The sequence below is a fragment of the Trichechus manatus genome, unplaced genomic scaffold (assembly GCF_000243295.1).
Source record: "Trichechus manatus latirostris isolate Lorelei unplaced genomic scaffold, TriManLat1.0 scaffold00045, whole genome shotgun sequence".
Classification (NCBI taxonomy): Eukaryota; Metazoa; Chordata; class Mammalia; order Sirenia; family Trichechidae; genus Trichechus; species Trichechus manatus.
The window spans coordinates 7,153,304-7,173,890 of record NW_004443981.1 but is presented as its reverse complement, the minus strand read 5'-3'; the positions used below and the strand labels follow the sequence as shown (position 1 = coordinate 7,173,890).

The 20,587-nt window shown below is 46.5% G+C and overlaps 1 protein-coding gene across 1 annotated transcript; it reads right to left on the bottom strand.

The window, feature by feature from the left end:
* Positions 1 to 4,505: 4,505 nt before the first annotated feature.
* On the bottom strand, positions 4,506 to 15,837 carry LOC101345710 (alpha-1-antichymotrypsin). The gene is made up of 4 exons (XM_023731666.1): positions 15,207 to 15,837; positions 10,053 to 10,326; positions 8,057 to 8,207; positions 4,506 to 4,709 (listed from the first exon to the last, which is right to left on the bottom strand). Exons 1-4 carry the CDS (start codon positions 15,835 to 15,837, stop codon positions 4,506 to 4,508), a joined length of 1,260 nt encoding a protein of 419 aa, XP_023587434.1.
* Between the last annotated feature and the right edge of the window lie 4,750 nt (positions 15,838 to 20,587).

Here is a 20,587-nt window from a genome sequence, read left to right as displayed (position 1 = left end):
TCATCTCCCCCTCCCCCCCCTACCCTTTTATTTTTTTGTTTTCTTGAAAATTATTTTGTTGAAGAAACTGGGTTGCATACCCTCTAGAATTTTCTAGAATCTGGATTTTGCTGATTGTATTCCCAGGGTGTCACTTAACTCTTGTTTCCTTTATTTCATGTGCCTGGAAGTTAGATCCGGAGCAGCAGTTCTCAACTCTGGCTGCTCATTAGAATTGCTTGAGGGAACTCTGGGGAAATTCTGATGCCTAGGCCCCACCCCAGACTGTTTATAACACACTTTCTGGATGCAGTATGTTATGGATTGAATTGAGTCCCCCCAAAATATGTGTTGTAAATCCTAACCCTTATACTCGTGGTTATGATCCCACTTGGTTTCTCTTGAGCATGACCATTTTTCCTCTATCTTCTTGAACATATAGAACATATTTAATATAGCTATTTTAAGGTCCTTGTCAGCTAGTTTTATCATCTTTGTCATTTCTGGGTCAGTTTCTATTGATTATTTTTCCTCTTAGTTATGAGTTATGTTTCCTGCTTTCACACATGCTTGTTAATTTATGAGTTTTACATTGTTAGGTGTTGTATTCCTGTAAATAATGTTGGACTTTTATTTTTGGCTTATTTTTAAGATTTGTTAAGGCAGATTACGAGCAGCCTTTGGTCTAGAACTAATTTAGCCCTACTTTTGAGTCTGATGACTCTACCCAATGTCCTGGTCTTTCCCCTCTGGCTGCTGGCAAAATGAACCATACGTAATCCTACTACTCTTTAGGTGGTTCTTTACTGAGCCTCAGGTAGATTTCTCTCATGCATGCACAGATCAGTATTCACTTAAAGAACTGAGTGCACTGCCTCTGTAGATCTCTCTCTGTCAGTATCTTTCTCTCTGGTATTCCACCCCACAAATTCTAACTACCTTGACCTCCCTATATTCTGTCTCTTCAACTCAGTAAGACGGCCTGGTTCTCCTCGATTTTCTTCTTCCTGAGGTAAGGCTTGGAAACTGCCCCCAGGTAGTAGGCTGGGTAATGGTCAAGCACACTTGGCTTCTCTTTTCTCAGGTAGCGCGGTTCTGCGATGCCTGTTATTCAATGTCTTAATACCATCGTTTCATAGTTTATCCTGTTTTCTAGTTGTTTTCAGGAGGGTTTATCCAAGTCATTGTTATTCCATCATAGCTGGCAGAAGAATGTTGGTATTCCCAAATATTTAAGACTTTTGATAATCTTTTAACAATTTATTTTTAAATACTCTTGGTTGAGGTTTAGAGAACATGGCCTGTAAGCACTTTGCATAACGTTACCAAAGTTTTCTTGTGACAGAGTTCAAGATTAATCTTTTAAATAGTCTACATACGTAAAAAAACATTGACCTCAGAAGTATGTATATATATCCTAAATCAAATTTTTTAATTGTATTATTAAATTCCTTTATAGATTCTTCTATTTTTTACTTCTAGATATGTCCAATTCCTAATGACATGTATCAATGACTCCCACTATAATTACATTTTAATCAAGTTTTTACATTTCTATTTTTTTCTTTTGTTATTTTAGCTCTGTGTTATTGGGCACAAGCAGTTTTATGGCTGTTACATCTTCAGCAAAATTTGTGTCTTTATCATTAAAAGTATCCCTCTTTATCTTGCTTGGTGTTTTTAACTTTTAATTCCATCTTGTACAATATTAATATTGTCATTTGAGATAGATTTATTTATTTCTAACCGCCTCGGCCTCCCCTAATTCTCAGTCTGTCTCTTTAACTCAATGAGATCCCTGGGCTGTATTTGGTTCCCTTCTCCCTGTGCTTAGTCGTGGAAACAGGCTACAAGCAGAGAAGACTCAAACTTCTGGGGGCTGGAACAGCAGGGACTCTGAAGGCATCTCTGTCTCTACACGGTCTCTCCATGTAGTGTATCCTGCATGGTGACACCAGAGTAGATGGACTTTTCATGAGTCATCTCATGGCTCCCTAGGCACAAGTTCTGAGAGAGATAGCTAGTTGAAGGCTGTGTCATCTTTTATAATCCGGCTTTGCAGGTCAAATGGCATCACTTTTGCATGCCTCATTGTTTAGATCAGTCTCAAAGTTCCACCCAGATTGAAGGGGAGGATACATAGACTATCTCTTGATGGAGGAGTGGCCAGGTTAGATTGTAAGAAGTGCATATGGGATGAGAGATACTGTTACGACCATAACTAGAAAATACAATCCTCCACAATCTGCCCTCTACTGGGACACTTCATGTCACATCTTCATGCAAAATACACATTTCTCCTCCCCTAGACCTCAAAATCACTCAGTTAGGCCCTCATCTCAAAATCCAGAATCTTATGTTTATAAAGTCTGAGTGTAGATGAGGCTCCTTTGGTTAGCTTGCTGAGTACTGTTTCTTTCAGCCTGAAGACGTGTACTAAAGAGACACATTATCTATCCCCAACACACCAGCATACAATGGGGATAAAGCCCTAGGATACCCACTATAGACACCCTCACTTAAAAAGAAAGCAAAGCAGGATACACACAGCAGTCACTTGTCCATAGCAATTCTGAAATTCAGGTGGTACATATCGCTAGTTCCTTGATTATGATTCAGTCCTACAGCTAGAGGGCGATTCCCCCATGACTCTGGGCTTTGCCCTCTGGTCTCTTGGTTTTGACCTCTAAATTATATTTGCATTTATTTATTTTTAATGTAGCCCATTTTGCCACTGAAAAGTTTTCACAGCCTGCTTCCTGCCTGTTGAAGTTCAGGGATTTGATTCAGTACTCTATCTGTGACTGTCATTTCAAGCTGAAACAATGCCTTTAAAGACTTTGTGTTTTTCTTATGAGTCTATTTAAATCCAGTTGGAGAAAATCCCTTCTCTAACTTAACATCCTTCTGAGGAAGCTGTATGAAAATGCCCTTAAGATCTTAGATGCCCTATTGACAGAGAGTCTGGGAGTAATACCCTTAAGATTTTTTAGAAAGTCTTTTTTCTGTTTGTTCCACCGCCATCTTTTTACGGACGTAACAATGCCCTAGATTTGATTTTTTTTTTTAACAGAAACCATTTCCTTATTTGAGATTTTATTTTTCATTTCTCTTGCCACCTGGAGAGGTTGAGAATGAAAAACAGTTTTATTTCTGAACCCAGCATGTTCTGGCTTCTTTGTATTGAACAAAGTCTTGTTTGTGGGCAAAGTCATCATTCCCTCTTTCATTTCATTATGGACAGCCAGAAAAAGCTGGATGCACCTTCCACAGTGCCCAGAAATCTCAGCTAGATCATCTAGTTCATTAAATGTATTTCCTAATTTTAGAGTTTCTATAGGCATCATTCATAACAAGGGCCTCCTTTACTAAAGCTTCCAATAACATATGCACTACTTTCCTTTAAGTCCTCTCTGGAAGCTTCCAGAAGACTCTTTAGGCTTCTACTAGTGTTCTCCCTGAAGCCCTTTAGGCCTTCACTAACACTCTCCTCAAGGCCCTTCCAACTTTCGTTCATTGCCCAGTGACAAAGCCAGTGACACATGTTTTAAGTTTCTGTGACAGCAATACCCCACTTCTGGATATCAAAAGTCCCCTTCCAGTTCCCCCTTGTTTCTCATTTCTTTTGATGCCAAATTGCTAGAAAGAAATGTCTACACTTGCTGTACTCCTGTTCACCACTCCGTCTCACTGAAACCCTCTTCAATCTGATTTCTGCTCCCATGTCTCAACCATAAATGCTCTTGGCAGGGTCACCATAGACCTTCCTTTGGTTATGTCTAGCCCATATAGTGGACACTCTTCTTCCTTCCTCTCTCCCCTACTGTTTTCCTCCTATCTCTTTTCCTAGCTCTTTTCTGTCTCTTACGGTGACCTCTCTTCCTTTTTCTTGTCCCTTCTTTGTGAGTAGTCTTGAAGATTGTCTCCCAGACGTCTTCTCTACACAATCCTTATGAAATCTCACCTTTTCCCTTGGTTGAACATATCTTCATTTCACCAGCTCAAATTTCCCTACTGAACTACAGATTCATAGAACCAACAGCTTACTGTTCTCCTCTTACAGATGATGGTCAGGCATGTCACTGCATATAGATTCTTTGCATCTATATCTGAGTATCATCTCCTTCACGAAGCATTGTTCTCCTCCTATTTCCCCATCTCACTGAATGGTATGTTTCAGTTTTCTGTCAGTGAGTTTTTGTACTGTGGTGGCTTGTGTGTTGCTATGATGCTGGAAGCTATTTTAAATACCATCAGGGTCACCTATGGTGGACGAGTTTCAGCAGAGCTTCCAGACTAAGACAGACTAAAAAGAAAGACCTGGTGATCTACTTCTGAAAAGTAGCCAATGAACACCCGATGGATCACAACATAATATTGTCCAATATGGTGCTGTCATGAAGATGATGTAGGACTTGGCAACGTTTCATTCTGTTATACATAGGGTCACCATGAATCAGAGCCAAGTTGATGACAACTAATAACAGCAAGAAGTCCTGTTTGCTTTGCAAGTTGCAATTTCTGTTTTATTGCTCTTTGGGATTGCCAACTTTGCCCATAAAGAGGATGCTTTGGGTATTTGAGGAGAAGATGGTCATCAGGAAAGGCCTGTTGAAATTCACAATGGTCTGTAAGCCATTCCTGGAGGAGGTTGCGATAAACTCGACTTCCGTGACCGCAGCTGCTTCAGTGCCGTCCTCAGCCACATCAACCACAGCCTTATGCACCACCTGTGGGGACAGAAGAGCATCACACTCTTAGATGTCAGAAGCAGGTTTCTGGTGGGGCTAAGGGGGTAGGTGCTGGAGTGGGGGTTGTGGAACCACATCAGCTCTTTGGCATGTGTTATCATGCTCATCTGTCATCTTTTTGACAGTCCTCTAGAGTGGGTGTTCTCAGCTCACTTTAGTGCAGGGGCAGTGAGAGTCAGTGACGTGGGTATTTTGGCGAAGGTCATCTAATATTAAATGTCAAACCAAGACTTGAATCCAGGTCTGCTGCTTCCAAAGTCACTGTGGGAAGCTGGAGCAGGGGGAAGGGCTCTGAGAAGGTAGAGGGAGGACAAAAGTGTGTGGAATTTGTGGGCACTCTTTTTCCATTTCCCTACTGGTACACCTGTATAAAATGGATGTTGGAAAAGTATAAGCCTTTCAGCAATAGATGAATCTTCCCATTTCATGTTCTCTTCAATCTCCAAGTGCCATCTTGTCTCTGGATACCTCTATCTTTCCCCACCAGCCCCTGCTGCCATCACTTGCTGATTTCTCCATCCTGGAATATGAAAAACCCACCATTGAATGACTCTCTGGTCAATCTATATCTTCAAATATATTAATTTTTCCTATGCGTCAGCCACTCATGATTCCGTCATACCTGTAACCAGGAGAAACCTCAACTTGGGTGGCATCTCTGTGGACTGATGAGTATACCTGGAAACCACACACCTGCACAGGCTAGTGACATTATGGTCTCTAACCCCAAAACCCAAAAACCAAACTGTTGCTTTTGAGTCGATTCTGACTCAAGGCAACCCCGTGTGTTATAGAGCAGAACCGCTCTATAGGGTTTTCTTGGCTGTAATCTTTATGGAAGGAACCCTGGTGGTTCAGTGGTTAGGCACTCACTGCTAACCAAAAGGTCGGCCGTTCCAACTCACCAGCCGCTCTGCAGGAGAAAGATGTGGCAATCTGCTGCCATAAAGATTTACAGCCTTGGAAACCCCACAGGGCAGTTCTACTGTGTCCTACAGGTTTGCTATGAGTAGGACTTGACTCGATGGCAATGGGTTTGGTTTGGTTTTGGTGTTTAATCTTTATAGAAGCAGATCACCAGGACTTTCTTTCATGAAGTGGGTTCAAACCTCCAGTCTTTATGTTTGCAGTCTTTTGTGCCACATAGAACTGACTCCAATCCAAAAAGGGCCCTTAACGGTGCTGTTAGAACTTGGAGGTTCCTGGATGTCTCCTCTCCTTGTCTCCCCTCTTTGGACTTCTGGCTTCTGGCTTCTCTTGATGGACTCAGCAGAGAGCATCCCTGTCTACAACACAGGGGAAATCGGAGTCACGTGAGGTGAGCTTCCACCTTTCTGACAACAGACTTAGAGCCACGCTTCCGGTCGAAGGGGCCCCCAACTCCTGTGCTTGGCCTTCCACTCATCCTTTTCTTCCTTCCTTCCTTTCTTTCCTTTTTTCTCTCATAAATTACTTTTTATTTCATTTACAGAGGCTTTGGGGTAAAAATGTGGTGTTTGGAAGACAGCATACAGGTGAGAATCTCCGACGAGCAGCCTGTGCTGGTGGGCTCTGCTAGGTAGAGTGAGCGAGGGGCCCAGAGCTAGCATGGGCCAAGCCTGCATGAGCATTCAAGGAGCTAGGCTTTGGAGCACAGGCAGCTGCAAGGGCGTGGAGCCAGGAGGGTCAGAATAGAAGGGCACAAGGAAAGTGACTGATCAAAGGAAGATGATTTATTGCTGCCAGTAGGCCTTGGAGCCTCCACATTGAACATATAGCCTATGGTGCCACACGCATGTCAGGCCACACACGTAGGGTCATTTTCACACAGTCATTGTTGCCTTCCCAAGGATGAGCACACAGGTAAGGAGAGGGCCAGGCACACCCCGGCTGCTTCGTTCACAAAGGACAGGCTGTACTCAGAGACTGAGCGCCTGGCTTCATTCTTAATGGGGCGAGGAGTCCCCCTACTCAACGGGGCACTCTAGGCTTGCTTGGGGTTGAAGACTTTGCCCAGAAATAAGATGCATTGCTTGTCTTTGGAGACAATGGCTATCAGGAAAGGTCTGTTGAAATGCACAATGGTCAGCGGGCCCTTTTTTCCGAACGAGAGGGTAACTTTCACGCTGTGGCAGCAGTTGCCTCTGTACCCTCCTCAGTCACATCAGTCATGGCCTTGTGGACCACCTGTGGGGACACCAGAGCATTACCCACTAGGGGCAGGGGTGGGGGCAGGCAGGAGGCATGCATTCTGGCTTCGGGGAGCTCAGGGGTCAAGATTTATCATGCCTCTACTGCATCTACTGCTGGTTCATGACGGTACTGTTTTCTTTGTTAGATGTGGTCGTGCCTCCCACCAGCCCTGCCAGTGAGTTTGCATAGGCCTATTGCACAGATGTGCAAACTGAGGCTCAGAGCCTGTGAGTGATTTGTCCAGGGTCAAGTAGGCAAAGAGTGGGGACAGCATGATCTAGATCCTTCTCATAGTTCAGAGTCTGTGATGCCCCCCAAAACACCCACTCTTGTGTGGGGGAGGGGCAAGCGCAAAGCAAGGCCTCTGAACAGCAGCTTGACTCCAATCTCCTCATGGCGAGGCAGAGATGCACACACTCCCTCAGACGGGCTAGCACCGCTTTCTGTGTCTCTCCTTCGTTGGCTTAAACATCTTGAGGCTATCAACTACTGTTCGTAGGATGTGTCTTTGAGTCCCTGGACCACTCGAAGCCCCTCCTCACAGACACCGCATCCATCCCCTGCCCTTTTGGAAGGTGGGTGCAGAACTCAATGCAGGGCCCTGGGTGTGAATACACGGCACAGAGGAAAGTGTAGGGTGGCCCAGTGACCCCTCTGTTCCGACTGCTCTGCTTCTAGCAATGCCGCTGTCCGAGGTTCCCAAGTCTCCTCTCATGCTCTGAATGTATTTTCATTGCAATCTTCATAAAGCCATGGCAATATTGCCTGTTACCGCCCATGCCAGGAACTGCATACCAGCAAGAACTACCACCTCCATTTTACAGATAAAGAAACTGAGGGGCGGAGGACTTCAATTATTTGTCCGTAGGCAGTAAACAGTGGCGCATGGATGGGGTCCAAGCCCAGGCTCTTCCCATGACAGGCTTCTGTGTCCCATTATATTGCAGGGGAGCTGGGGTTCAGCCTCCACTCACAGTAGCAGGAGCTGGGTTGTAACACAGGTGTCCAGGGCTTGGGGGGTGGGCCTAGGGAGGTGACTAGATAATGAGCAATACAGTTGTTTATAAAAATTCACTATTTCCCAAATGTCCACCTGGCCTTCACCATTCAACTTCAGATACAGAGGATGAGTTGCCCAACATTTAAAGATTTACCTTGGAAACCATCAAGCGCTCGTTCTCTGTGATTCCTGACAGATTAGCCTGTACGGTGAAGACTTCCCTCATGCCCAGCTGGGGAAGTATGTCTTTCAGCTCATAGTTGCTGGAAATGGAGAACTTGGGTAGGTAGAGATGATTTATCAATCTAGGAAGTGAGAAAAAAAATATATCTGAACTCCTGTCTAGTTTGGTGCCCACCTTCCTAGTCTTGCCTGGCTTCCTCTCCCGACCACCCCTTTCTCGCTGAAAGTAACTAATCCTTTCTTTAGTTTCTTAATCCCTTGTGCCCACTCTACTTAAATCATTAAGTATCCATTTATATCTATAAGTGCTGTTCTGCGTTGAATTGTATCTCCACAAGATATGTTGAAGTTGTAAACTTGGTACCTGTGAATGTGACCTTATCTGGAAATAGGGTCTTTGCAGGTGTGATTAAGTTAAGATGAGGTCATACTGGATTAGGGTGGACCTTAAATCCAATGACTAATGTCCATATAAGCAAAGGGACATTTAGAGACATAGAGACACAGAGACATAGAGAGACACACACAGGGAAGAAGGTCATATAAAGATGGAGGCAGAAGTTGGGGTGATACGTCTATGAGCCAAGGAACGGCAAGGATTGCCAGTGAGCACCAGAAATTTAGGAGAGAGGCATGCAACAGATTTTCCCTCAGAACCTCCAGAAGGAATCTACACCCCCTTCCAGGATCTGAGCCCAGAACTACTGCTCTGTCTTGCTTGTCCCTTTGGTATTGGTTCCCTGAATCCCATATCCTAGCTTGTGGCTTTACCTTTGCAAATTTATCCAGAACCCACTACTACTTCTCCCTCCTCACTGCTGCTCCCTGGCCTCAGGCACCACAGCTCCTATCTGGATGGCAGCGCTAGGCTTCCAGCTGGCCTCCTGTGTCCATGCCTGCCCCTGCAGTTCATTGTTCACTCAACAGCCAGGTAATCCTCTTAAACCAATACTCAGATAATGGCACTCCCGGGCTCAGAACCCTACAACGACTCTCCATCTCACTCAGGAAAAGTCAAGGTTTCCTAGGGGCCTACTTGCCCCACCCCTTGGGGCTGCTTGCCTCTGCTAACTCTCCCCCTCACTCTGCTCTACCACATTGGCCTCCTCATGGCTCCTCGAACATTCCAGGCTCACTCTCACCTCAGAGACTTTGCACTGGCTGTTCCTTCTTGTGGGAATGTTTTTTCCCAGATAGCTGCATGAATCAATCCCTCACCTCTGTCATGTGGTTGCTCAAACATCACCTAAATGGCCACCCCATATACAATCACAAACTACCTCCCAGTCCAGTTTTCCTGATCCCTTTATCCTGCTTTTCCTTTTTACTCCCATTGCACTTTTCGCTTTCTCACATACAAAATAATTCATTGTTTATTTTGTTTATTTATTGTTTCTCTCCCCTGGCTAAAAAAATAAGTTCCATGAAGGCAGGAAGTTTGTGTTTTATTCAGATATATTCTCAGGGTCTATAATAGTGCCTGGCACATAGGACGTGCTCAATTAGTGTTTGTTGAATGAGTGAATGAGTGACCGAATGAATGAATATCATAGCTAGCACAAAGCAGATTCTCAGAGACCATTGCATCTCAGCCCTCAACTAATCACAATTCCTTCTGACCCCCTCTACCTTCAACTGGTTGAAATGAAGAGAAAACAGAGCAAGTGGTGGGCATTGTGTTGAAGATCCCTAAAGACAGAGCATGTTAGAGTCACAGGAAGCCATCACCTTATAGAAGAAAAAAATGCAGGCCTAAAGAAACAGAGGCAGTAAAGGGCAAAGTAATCCCACAAATCTACCTTCCCCAGTTACGGGTTCTCCTACCACTCCAGCCCTGCACCCTGGAAATTAGTGAGATTCTACAACATCTCAGAGGTCCTGAGGTGGTGTGATGGAGAGTCTTGGGGGATGGAGAGTTGAGGAAGAGCGGGAGTGGTTTGGGAAGGAAGGGTGGAAAGCCCACATACCTGATCTTCAGTGACTCTCTCCACTTTCTCAGTGTTTCTGGGAACAACATGGCTTCCACTTTGTCCATTTTGCCTTTGTCAGGGAGGATGAAGAGCGCACTGGCGGTGCCGGTGTAATTCAGTTCCACCACTGTGCAGGAGAGCACCTCATCCCGGAAGTAAGGCATGGCCACGTTCACGAGACTCATCATGGGCACCTCCACAGACTTATTATTGTTCACATGGAACTCTGACTTGTCTGTGCTTCTGGGATCAAAGGGAGTCTGCCACTTGGCTAAAGGTGGGGGAGCAAGCAGTCAGAGAACTAGGTGAATGGAAGATCCACTGTGCTCCTGTGCCATCTCTGCCCCACTTGCCTGAACAGGGAAAGCACTCTTAGGGATGGAACTGCTTTGGTTTGGAAAGATCCCTTGGCAAGTATGGACTGTGAAGGAGGCTAGGAAACAAATAACTAGCTAATTGTGTTAAATAAGAAATCTACAGGGATTTGGGAATAGGGAGTACAAGAAAGAGATGAGGGTTGGGGAAAGGGGAAAAAAAGGCTCTGTGGGAGGCTGGAGCCTGGGAGAAAACTGGGAAAGTCCACAATCCTGAAAAGGCATGGCCTTTCAAGAACAATATTTAGTGACCAATTGTGGGGAGTGCAGGTGTGTAAACATATAATCACCATTCTGATACCCTAAACCTTCTGCTCCTCTCCCAAATGGCTTGTGGAAGGATTTTGGGTAGAAATATGAAGAAAGAGGATGAGTTCCCCATCTGGGTTGGTGAGGGGCAGACAGAAGAGAATACCCATCAGTGTGAAAGAGCTGAGAGGAGCAGCTCTTAATGGAGGGCTGAACTCAGAGCCAGGAGTGACCTTGAGAATAAAAGCCCATGGATACTTGTGACATCTTTGGGGATGGAGGCATTGACTTCCCAAAAGACATGGGCTAAGAGGTACTGGCCAACTTCAATAACTCAAAAGAGCAAGCTAGGTCTAAGCTGACACCTGGGTTATGTTCACTCTATGGACCATGGACAGTCATAGTTATCAGTTTAGACCTCTCCCTGGATCCTGAGTCTTCGGTCCCATCACCTCCACCCCTAATCTAGAGGGACCTGGAATTGTGGTAATTTCTTGGACTCAGGATCCAGTAGCTCCATAATTCTATTTTGCACTTTCAAGCCACGCCTAGGGATTCTCATGGCTTATGTCCTGTAGCCAGTAGAGAAATTTGCTCCTGACCCTCTCCCATCCCAACCTAGTTCTGTGTCCTAGGCTGTGTCCCTGTTCTATGCTCCTCTTTTGCCATTTTCTTCTGATGACTAACTTGGTTCCCTTGCTTTCACTCTCTCTAAGAACCCATCTCCCTCAACTTTGGCTCCTTCTGCTCTAGGCTATACTAGATCCAGCCTTCCAGGATCCAACTTCAGCCTCAGCAACATTACAGCTGGGTTGGGTGACTAGCCCCAATTTCTGGGCTTCTGACATCTCTCTCTGGTCATCAAGTTTGGGGTGACCATACATAAGGGAGCCCCTATCACAGCATTCCTAACTGCAGCATCACACGTGACAACCTCTCAGCCTTCTTCCTTCTTGACCCTATCATGTTTCTTGGCCAAGCATATACTCATGGGCACTCTGACTCCAGGCCTTGCACGGGCTTTTAATTTTGTGAAGGCAAAATTCCATGAAATTCCCTCTGGCACTTATAGCTACAGCAAGCATTAAACACAGCCCAACTCCTAGCCAGATTAACATAAATCCTCACATTAAAGGCTTATTTACATTAGTTTCTATTACCTGATTTTCAACAAAAAATTACCAGACATGCCAAAAGGCAAGAAATTACATAGTCTGAAGAGACAAAGCCATCATCAGAGCAAGATTCAGATATGACATAGAAGTTGGAATTATCAGACAGGGAATTTAAAATAACTTTGGTTAGTATCTTAAGGGCTCAAGTGGAAAAATAGACAAAACAAGAACATATTGGCAATGTAGCCAGAGAGATGGAAATTCTAAGACTCAAAACGGAAATGCTAGAAATAAAAAGCACAGTAATTCAAGTGAAGAATGCCTTCAGTAGGCTTAGCAGACCCAACATGGCCAAGGAAAGAATCAGTAAACTTGAAGCTGGGTCAATAGAAACTTCCCAAACTAAAATGCAAAAGAAAAATGTATTGACAAAAACAGAATAGAGCATCTAAGAACTGTGGGACAATTTGAAAAGGTGTAGCATACACTTAATTGGAATACCAAAGGAGAAGAAATAGAAAACAGAGCAGAAGAAATATTTGAAGTAATAGTGGCTGAGAACTTTCTAAAAATAATGAAAGATGCCAAACTATAGATCCAGGAAGATCAGAGAATATCAAGCAGTATAAATACTAAAAAATCCACTCCTAAGCATATCATATTCGAACAGCAGAAAACCAAAGACAAAGAAAAAATCTTGAGAGAAGCTGGGCAGGGGCAGGCGAGGGAGAAAGCACCTTACCTATAGAGGGATAAGGATAAGAATTAGAGCTGACTTCTTATCAAAAACCACGCAAGCAAGAAGACAATGGAGTGAAATATTTAAAGTGTTGAAAATTCCATGAAAGTCATTCTTTGGGAATCCTGATGTGGGCTCGTGAGCTACATGTGATTAATTGGCTACAATTTTTCCTCCTTTAGATAAGGGGCCAGGAAGCTACAGCTCCCGAGCCAAATACAGCCATGGCCTATTTTTGTGTGGTCCTAAAGCGAGCAATGGTGTTCACATTGTTAAAAGGTTGGGGAAAAAAAAAAAAAAAAAAAAGAAAGACCCTGCTACAGAGACCTATGTGGACCGCAAAGCTTAAAATAATTACTATTGGTCCTTTACAGAAACAGTGTGTCAGCCACTGCTCTGGATTATGGACTTCCAGTTTTGACTTTGGGAGGTGCTCAGTAAAATTTCTGAGTTAAAAAAAGAGGAAAAAAAGGAATTTTAGAATGGGCCCAGGTCAAGTTTGAATCTCTATCACTTACTAGTTGCACCCTGGGCCAAGTCACTTTGCTTTCAGAGCTTCATGTCCCCTAGCTAAAAAATGGGGACACCATCACCTACCTTTCAGAGCTTCTGTGAAGATGAAACAAGGTGGTGGTAGGTGTCCAACAAATGTGAGCTTCCTATTTCTTTTTCTCTTTTTCTCTAAATAGAAGCTGGTGCAACAAGAGTCTGCTTCTGGGTGGCCATACTTTCTCTAGTGCCTCATTTCTTCACTTGGCCCATCTGCACCCGTGGGCTTTCTAGGACCAGTAGAGTGCCCTCCCTCCTCCCACACAGCCCCTCTCAGCCTCTCTGATCTCTACAGCCTGCTAGCACCAAGTGACTAAGGGAAATCAAATTGTAAAGAGCATCACAGTCAAGGCCCAATCCAGGGTGAGATGTTTCAGTTAACAGGTGTCCCTGCTCACCCACTGCAGCAGCCACTCAGGTGGTTTCTCTGACCACCACGTGGGGGCAGTGCCACGTGGTACCTCCAACATCACCCAGGAGACCAAGGCTCCTTTGGGGTCTTCCAGTTGGCTGGCCCTCTAGCATGAGCTCCCACCAGAAAGATGGCTGGCCTTTGGGGGCTTTAGGGGTCCCCTTGTATGCTGCAGTAGGAAGAAGGGTGAGGTTTGAGGGAGTGAAATCACCATCTGTGTTATAATTGCTCCAGAATCTACTGGATTTTTAATCTTCTATTCACATCTGCACCCTACCTTCCCTATTTCCATCTTCAGGTCACCGAGAATTCTGATTCTGCCTCCTTAACATCTGCTAACATTCCCACCTATGAAGCTCAGGCCTCATCATCTCAACCCGAAGCCGCCTCATAGACCTTCATGACTCTGGGCCTGCCCTCTCTCCCAATACTCTCATGGAAGCCTAAGGGATCGTTCTTCTATGGTCCTCTGAGTAGAGTCCAAGTGTCTCACAAGGCTAGTGTTGTCCTTCATAATAGGGACTCTTCTTGACTCAACACCCCCAGCTGCTGCCCTCTCTGTATGGGATCCTGCTTTGTAGCCACAGAGAACTGCTTGCTCCACTTGCCATGCTCTGTCTCCACTCCATGCCTGTGCATGAACTATTCCCTCTGCTGCAATGCCCTTCCCACCATAGTCTATCTGTATCTGAAAGAAAAAAATTCCCAGGGGAATCTTTCTCTCTCTTCCTATCTTGACTCCGTGGTCTCCCACTCCCCTTACTCTCATAGTCACTTTTGCAGCTCTAGCATGATGAGGTGAACCAATCCTGTGTGCCCATGGACCAACTGGACTCCACCGTTAGAGGAAGAAGAGAAGAGGAGGAATTAACACCCATGGACACTGACTCTCTACCTAAACTGGTGTAGACTGCAGCAGAGATGGGGCACTTGAACCCAGGACTTTCTGAGTCTGAAGACCGCCACTTGAGGAATGACAAGGCTCCATCACACACAAGTTGGCTGGTGTTTGTGAGCTCAGCCGAAGCAATGAGCAAATCAAGAACCCAGAGCGCATGGTGGAGGCCAGGTGAGGAGAGGGTGGATTGAAGCACAGATCTCCTGCCAGGGAGGGCTTGAGCACTCAAAGAGGGAGGCGCTGCGTGGGAGGCTAGAGGCCTGCAGGGTTCCTGGGAAATGTGCAACCCCCTCCGCTGCCTGTTTCCCCATTGTTAAAAGCACTCATGACCCTGAGAGAACCTCAAAAGGCCCTATGAGCTCCTACTTAAGAGACAGGAGAGGAGAGGACAGCTGGGCTGGTTGGGAACCTCTGAGTAGAAGTGTTTGGATAGAGTCCTTGGGTGGTGCTAATGGTTAAGGGCTTGACTAGTAGCTGAAAGATTGGCAGTTCAAACCCACCCAAAGGTGCTTCAGAAGAAAGGCCTGGCTATCTACTTCGAAAAGGTCACAGCCTTGAAAACCCTATGGAGCAGTTCTACTATGCATACATGGGGTCACTATGAGTCAGAATCAATTCGATGGCAAACAGCAACAACTGTTCCTAGAACAACTATTTCCTAGGACAAGTGTTAGACTGGTGTTTGAAACCCCACCCCTACCCACACCAGAGCAAACAATGGCTATGGGCATGGGGTGGTTTTGGCAGCCACAGAAATAGCCCTGCCCTCTCAGAACTAAAAGTCTGTTTCCCTTGGAACCCTAATCCACACGCACCTTTAAAGAAGAGGTAATTCACCACCAGCAGCCTTGTTTCTGAGCTAAGGTTCCTGATCAAGTTCACAATTTTTCCCTGGGTTTTCTGTTTCACGTAGTCGTTGATAAACTTCTCGGCGTCAGAGGTCGCGCCCTGGAAGTTGACATTGAGGGCCTCAGCTCTGTACTGCTTCTGGGCGCCCTCCTTGAACTTCTCCAGCAGCTTTAGATGCTCATCGACGAACATAGTGTTGCCCATGCTCAGCTGCAGCTCTTTGCTGGACTGGTTGAGGGTGCTCAGAAGGTGCTGGAAGCCCTGGTGGATTTCAGCCTCGGGGATCTCTGTGAGGTTGAACATCAGCCCTTCAAGAATCTCTGTCAAGGTGGTGCCACGGGCTCCCAGGGACACGAAGGCCAAGGCCGTGGAGATGCTTATGGGCGAGAAGATGATATTTTCTTCGGAGGTGTTCAAAGCCAACTTCTTGTACAGGCTGAAGGCGAAGTTGGTGTTGCTGGGGGATATTCTGGGTACATGGGTCTTGTCCTGGGCCTGGTTGTCCTGGCTGAGTATGCTGCCTGAGTCGCCCAGGACAACAGGGCAGAGCACAGCCACCACCAGTGCCAGAGCCAGGAAGGGTGACATCCTCTCCATTCTCCTCTGAAAGCAAAGATCCCTTAAGTCACAGTGGTTCACATGGAGCCCTGACCACCCACCCACCACCTGTGGGACTCCCCACACTGCCTCCCCATGGTCTGGGGTCAGTCCCTGCTCTGCTGCCCCTCGCCACCTTTGTGCCCTCCATGGATTGGGCATGCTCCTGGGCACCTACCGCCCACGATTACATGCTGTGCTCCCTCCCACCCTTGGAGGTAGGTGCTGTAATTGTTGCCATTTTCCCAAGGAAGAAATCAAGCACAGAGAGGTGAAGGAGGTTGCCCAAGATTACACAGAAAGCAAGAGGAGAAGCCAAGGTCAGAAGCCAAGTCTGCCTGACTCCTAGGTCTGGAAGCTAAGGGCTGGTGTGAATGGCTGCCCAATCAGAATGCCTCCTCCCCTTTACCCCCCAGTCAGAGGGGATTAGAAGGCAGGGGTCCCTCCCCTCTATGTCCCCTGCCTGTCCCCAAGGTAGGACCAGTAAAGGAGGCTGCACCAGGTCAGGCAGACCTCAGAGCCCCTCCCGGCCCTCAGTCACAGGCTGTGGGGCCTGGGCCAGGGCCACTACTGCTGTGTGCCTGCTCGTGCTGAGGCTCCGTGGAGAGAATGCACAGAAAGCAGACGGTGCCTGGAACATGGCTGGCTGGCCCTTGGTAAGGGTTGGCGTAGAGACCAAAGGAAAGCAGGACTTTCTTGCCAGCCCCATCAGGTATTTCCATCCTAGGAGTTCCTGGCCATCTACTTCCCAAAGATCACAGCCGTGAAAACTCTACTGAATGCAGTTCTACTCTGACACACACTGGGTAGCCATGAGTCAGCCTTGACTCAGTGGCAACTGGTTTGGTTCTTTTGGTTTGTTTTTACCATAAGTTAGGAAAGTCCTCCTGGTGCAGGGGAAAGCAAGGGAGGCTTCGGAGTCTAAGAAGCTTGGCCCAGGGGTCTCTGTTTAGCCCCTTGTGATCAATGGTTACAGCAAGCAACCGAAGCTATCCAAGCCTCAGTTTCTGTCTGTCAAACCAGCTGGGTGGCTCAGGGGAGATAAACGATGACAGTGCCCGGCTCACAGGTTTTCAAAGAAGGTACCTCCTCCCATACGCCCCCTGGAGGTATTGCACAAGAGTCCCGAGAGGACTGAGTTCAAGGCCGGTACCTGCAGACTTTGCCCACTCAGCTCAGAATTCAGAGGTGCCAAAGGGCAGACTGGGTGATGGAGAGAGGAGGGCAAGAGAAGGGGGGACGGGAAAGGAGGGGAGGGAGAGGAGAGAAAAAGAGAGAAGGGGAGGGAAGACAGGGGAGGAGAGGAAGAGAGAGAAGGGGAGAGGAGAGAAGGAGATGAGAGAGCAAGAGAGGAAAAGAAGAAGAAGGGAGAGGAGGGGAGAGGAGGGGAGAGGAAATGAGGTGAGGGGAAGAGGGAGGAGAAGGAGAGAGGAGGGAATTGAGGAAATGATTCCCATCAAGAGACCAATGGGATTCCTGTGGTCAAGCCCAGGGACAGAGGCAGCTTGGTTGCTTCAAATATTTGTCTATACTCAGGGCTGGGCTTCTGACACATCTGTTTCTCTGGAACAGAGTTAAACATTTTTTCTGGGGAAATGATTTCTGGGGCAGAAAGCCTTGTCTGTTTGGGAAAGTTGGAGGGCTGGCTGTTTCCCAGCAGCCTGGCTTCTGGGTTGCTGGACAGAGCTGCAGCCTGCCTGCCTACCCACCCAGGGACCCTAGGAAGACCCTGAAATCATGGGGGCCATGGCCCCTCCCCAGAGGGCCCACTGATGTCTGCAAGGAACTCTGAGAGCAGCACCCTGGGCCAGGTGAGGGGGCTGCAAGGATCGCCTCCTCCTCCTCCCACTGGGAGAGCCCTTTGGCAAATACAGGAAAGGAGGCCAGGAGGGGCAGAGGGGGATGGGGATAACTTCTCCACCAACTTCAGATTCCCAAAGTGTCAGAAGCAGAAATGACCATAGAGGCCGTGGTGGCACCCGCACCGCTTTGCAGGTGTGAACACCCAGGTCCGGAGAGAGGACTTGTCTTAAGAAGGCACCAGGATGCAGTACATCTTGACTCAGGCGCAGCTGTTCACACACCTCTGCCTAGCTCCCTGCTGCCCCATCACCTTCCAAAGCTCCAGTCTAGAACTGCCCTGGAAACAGGATTTCTTTGCCCCAATATGTAAAGCATCATGATTACCTGCCAGGAGAGCTGGAAGAAGCCGGTGAATTCCAAAGCAGCCTGCAGGGAGTGCTGGGTTTTTATGAGCTCGACACTATCCACCAAAAAGAGCTCCTCCCTCTCTTAGGAAATGCCAGCAGGAACTGCCTGAGTTGTTTTCTGACTGGAAGTGGCCAGATGATCGTTCCTGGTAACACGGATTTGTTAGATATCCTCGAACTCCAATTTTCTGGAAAGAGCCCCTCACTCTGTTCTTTTCTTAAAAAAAAAAGGAAAAGAACTTCAACTTGTTAGTTTTTTCTTTTGTTTATGAAATATGCAGCAAAGAACATGTGAAAATCCAGAAGATATGAAAAAGAACTCTGAAAAAATTCCCCCAAATTATATCACCCAGGGAAGTTTCCGGGTAACATTCTGGTATATGTCTTCTTTTTTTTTTCCTTATTGTTGTTAAAAATATGCACAGTAAAACATACACCAATTCAATCATTTCTACAGGTACAATTTAGTGATACTGATTACATTCTTCGAGTTGTGCGATCACTCTCATCCTCTTTATTCGAATTTTTCCTCCTCCATTAGCATAAACTCACTGCCCCTCAAGCCTCCTATCTACCTTCTGGAGTTGATGTTGTCAACCTGATCTCTTACAGATAGTCCTTGAAAGGAGCCCTGGTGGCACAGTGGTTAAGCACTCGGATGTTAACTGAAAGGTCGACGATTTAAACCCACCAGCTAAGGGAGAGGAAACGTTGATGGTGTAGTGGTTAAGTGCTATGGCTGCTAACCAAACGGTAGGCAGTTCAAATCCACTAGGCGCTCCTCGGAAACCGTATGGGGCAGTTCTATCTGTCCTGTAGGGTCGCTATGAGTCGGAATTGACTTGACAGCAACGAGTTTTTGGCTAAGGGAGAAAGATGTGGCAATCTGTTTTTGTAAAGATTACAACATTGGAAACCCTATGGTACGGTTCTACTCTGTCCTGTAGGGTTGCTATGAGTTGGAATCGACTTGTCTGCCATGGGTTTGGTTTTTTTTTTTTTTTTTTTTTTCACGCACGGAGTAAGAGAGAAAGCAAATGTGACAAAATGTTAACAACTGGTGAATCTAGGTGAATATATGGTTTCTCGTCTCTCCACTCCAACGACAGGCTCTGGTCTTTTTTTTTTTTTTTTTTTGGTTTCAGATGGTGCTTAAGGGAGCACAATGCTCGAGGCAGACATTATTTACTAATTAAGCTCACCTATTGTTTGGTTTGGAGCCCTGGTGGTGCAGCGGCTAAGAGCTCGGCTACTAACCAAAAGGTTGGCAGTTGAAATCCACCAGCTGCTCCTTGGAAACCCTACGGGGCAGGTCTACTCTGTCCTATACGGTCGCTATGAGTCAGAATCGACTCGAAGGCGACGGGTTTGGTTTTTTGGTTTTGGTGGCGCGGTGGTTAAGAGTGTTGCTGCTAACCAAAAGGTCAGCTGTTCGAACCCACCACCTGCTTAGGGTAATATTCCAGCTAAAAACATGGAGAAGAGACTTTGGGGATGACTAATAATCTTGTCCTAACTTGTTAGCTGAGTGTACCCAAGGTCTCCAGCCTTCAAGAGAGTCATCTCCTTTAAAACTCAACTGACTTAGTCTGCACCTCCATCCAATGTGAGGCAGAGAATTCCCTCCCCTCCCAAGTACTGCTGAGGATGCTTGGGAAAGGTTGACTTGCTCTGGTAGCCACCTGTCACCTGAAGCTCCAGACTGAACCCCTCACCTCTGGCTGTCTTTCAGCCTCTGCTCTGGGCCTTACAGCCTTCATTGGTCTCCTGTGCCCCAGGCATTGGCGCAGGTCCCTACTTCTATTCTGCAAGCACTATTCATCCAAGGATGGCTCTTGTCACAGTGTCCCGCGGGCCTGACAACAACATAAGGGAATTTTGAAGCAGGAAGGGAAAGCAGGGTTTATATTAGATAGCACTGTTATAGAATCCATCGGCCCTTCCTGTTTGGAATGGGGCCCTCCAGGCCATCTCCCTATTACTATTAGTCAGTGGTGGCTGCCAGATGCTGGAACCTGTTTGCCTCCCCAGCCAGCAGTCCTTTGAGCAGATTCTCTTGTCTGAGTCCAGGGGACCCCACCACATCTGTGAATCCCACAAAAGAAAGCAAAAAAAAAAAAGAAAAGGAAATCAATTAGGAGCACAATGGTGTCTGCAGAAATGCCCATGAGGAGGAGAGCTTTGACATCTTTGCTGACACAATGTGTGGTCCAGGGACAAGCAGCATCAGCCTCATCCAGGAGCTTGTTAGAAATGTCAATTCTTGTTGTGTTGTGTTCCCTGTCAGGACACCACAGAGAGTCCCTGAAGGAGCAGGAGAAAAGTATGGAGCAGAACTCAAATTCACGTAAAAAGACCAGACTTAACGGCTGACTGAGACTGGAGGAACCCCCTGAAGCTATGGCCCCAGAGGCTGTGTTAACCTAGAATGAAAACCATTCCCAAAGCCCACTCTTCAGACAAAGATTAGACTGGACTATAAAACATAAAGTAATACTTAGGGAGAGCGTGCTTCTTAGTTCAAGCAGATACATGAGACC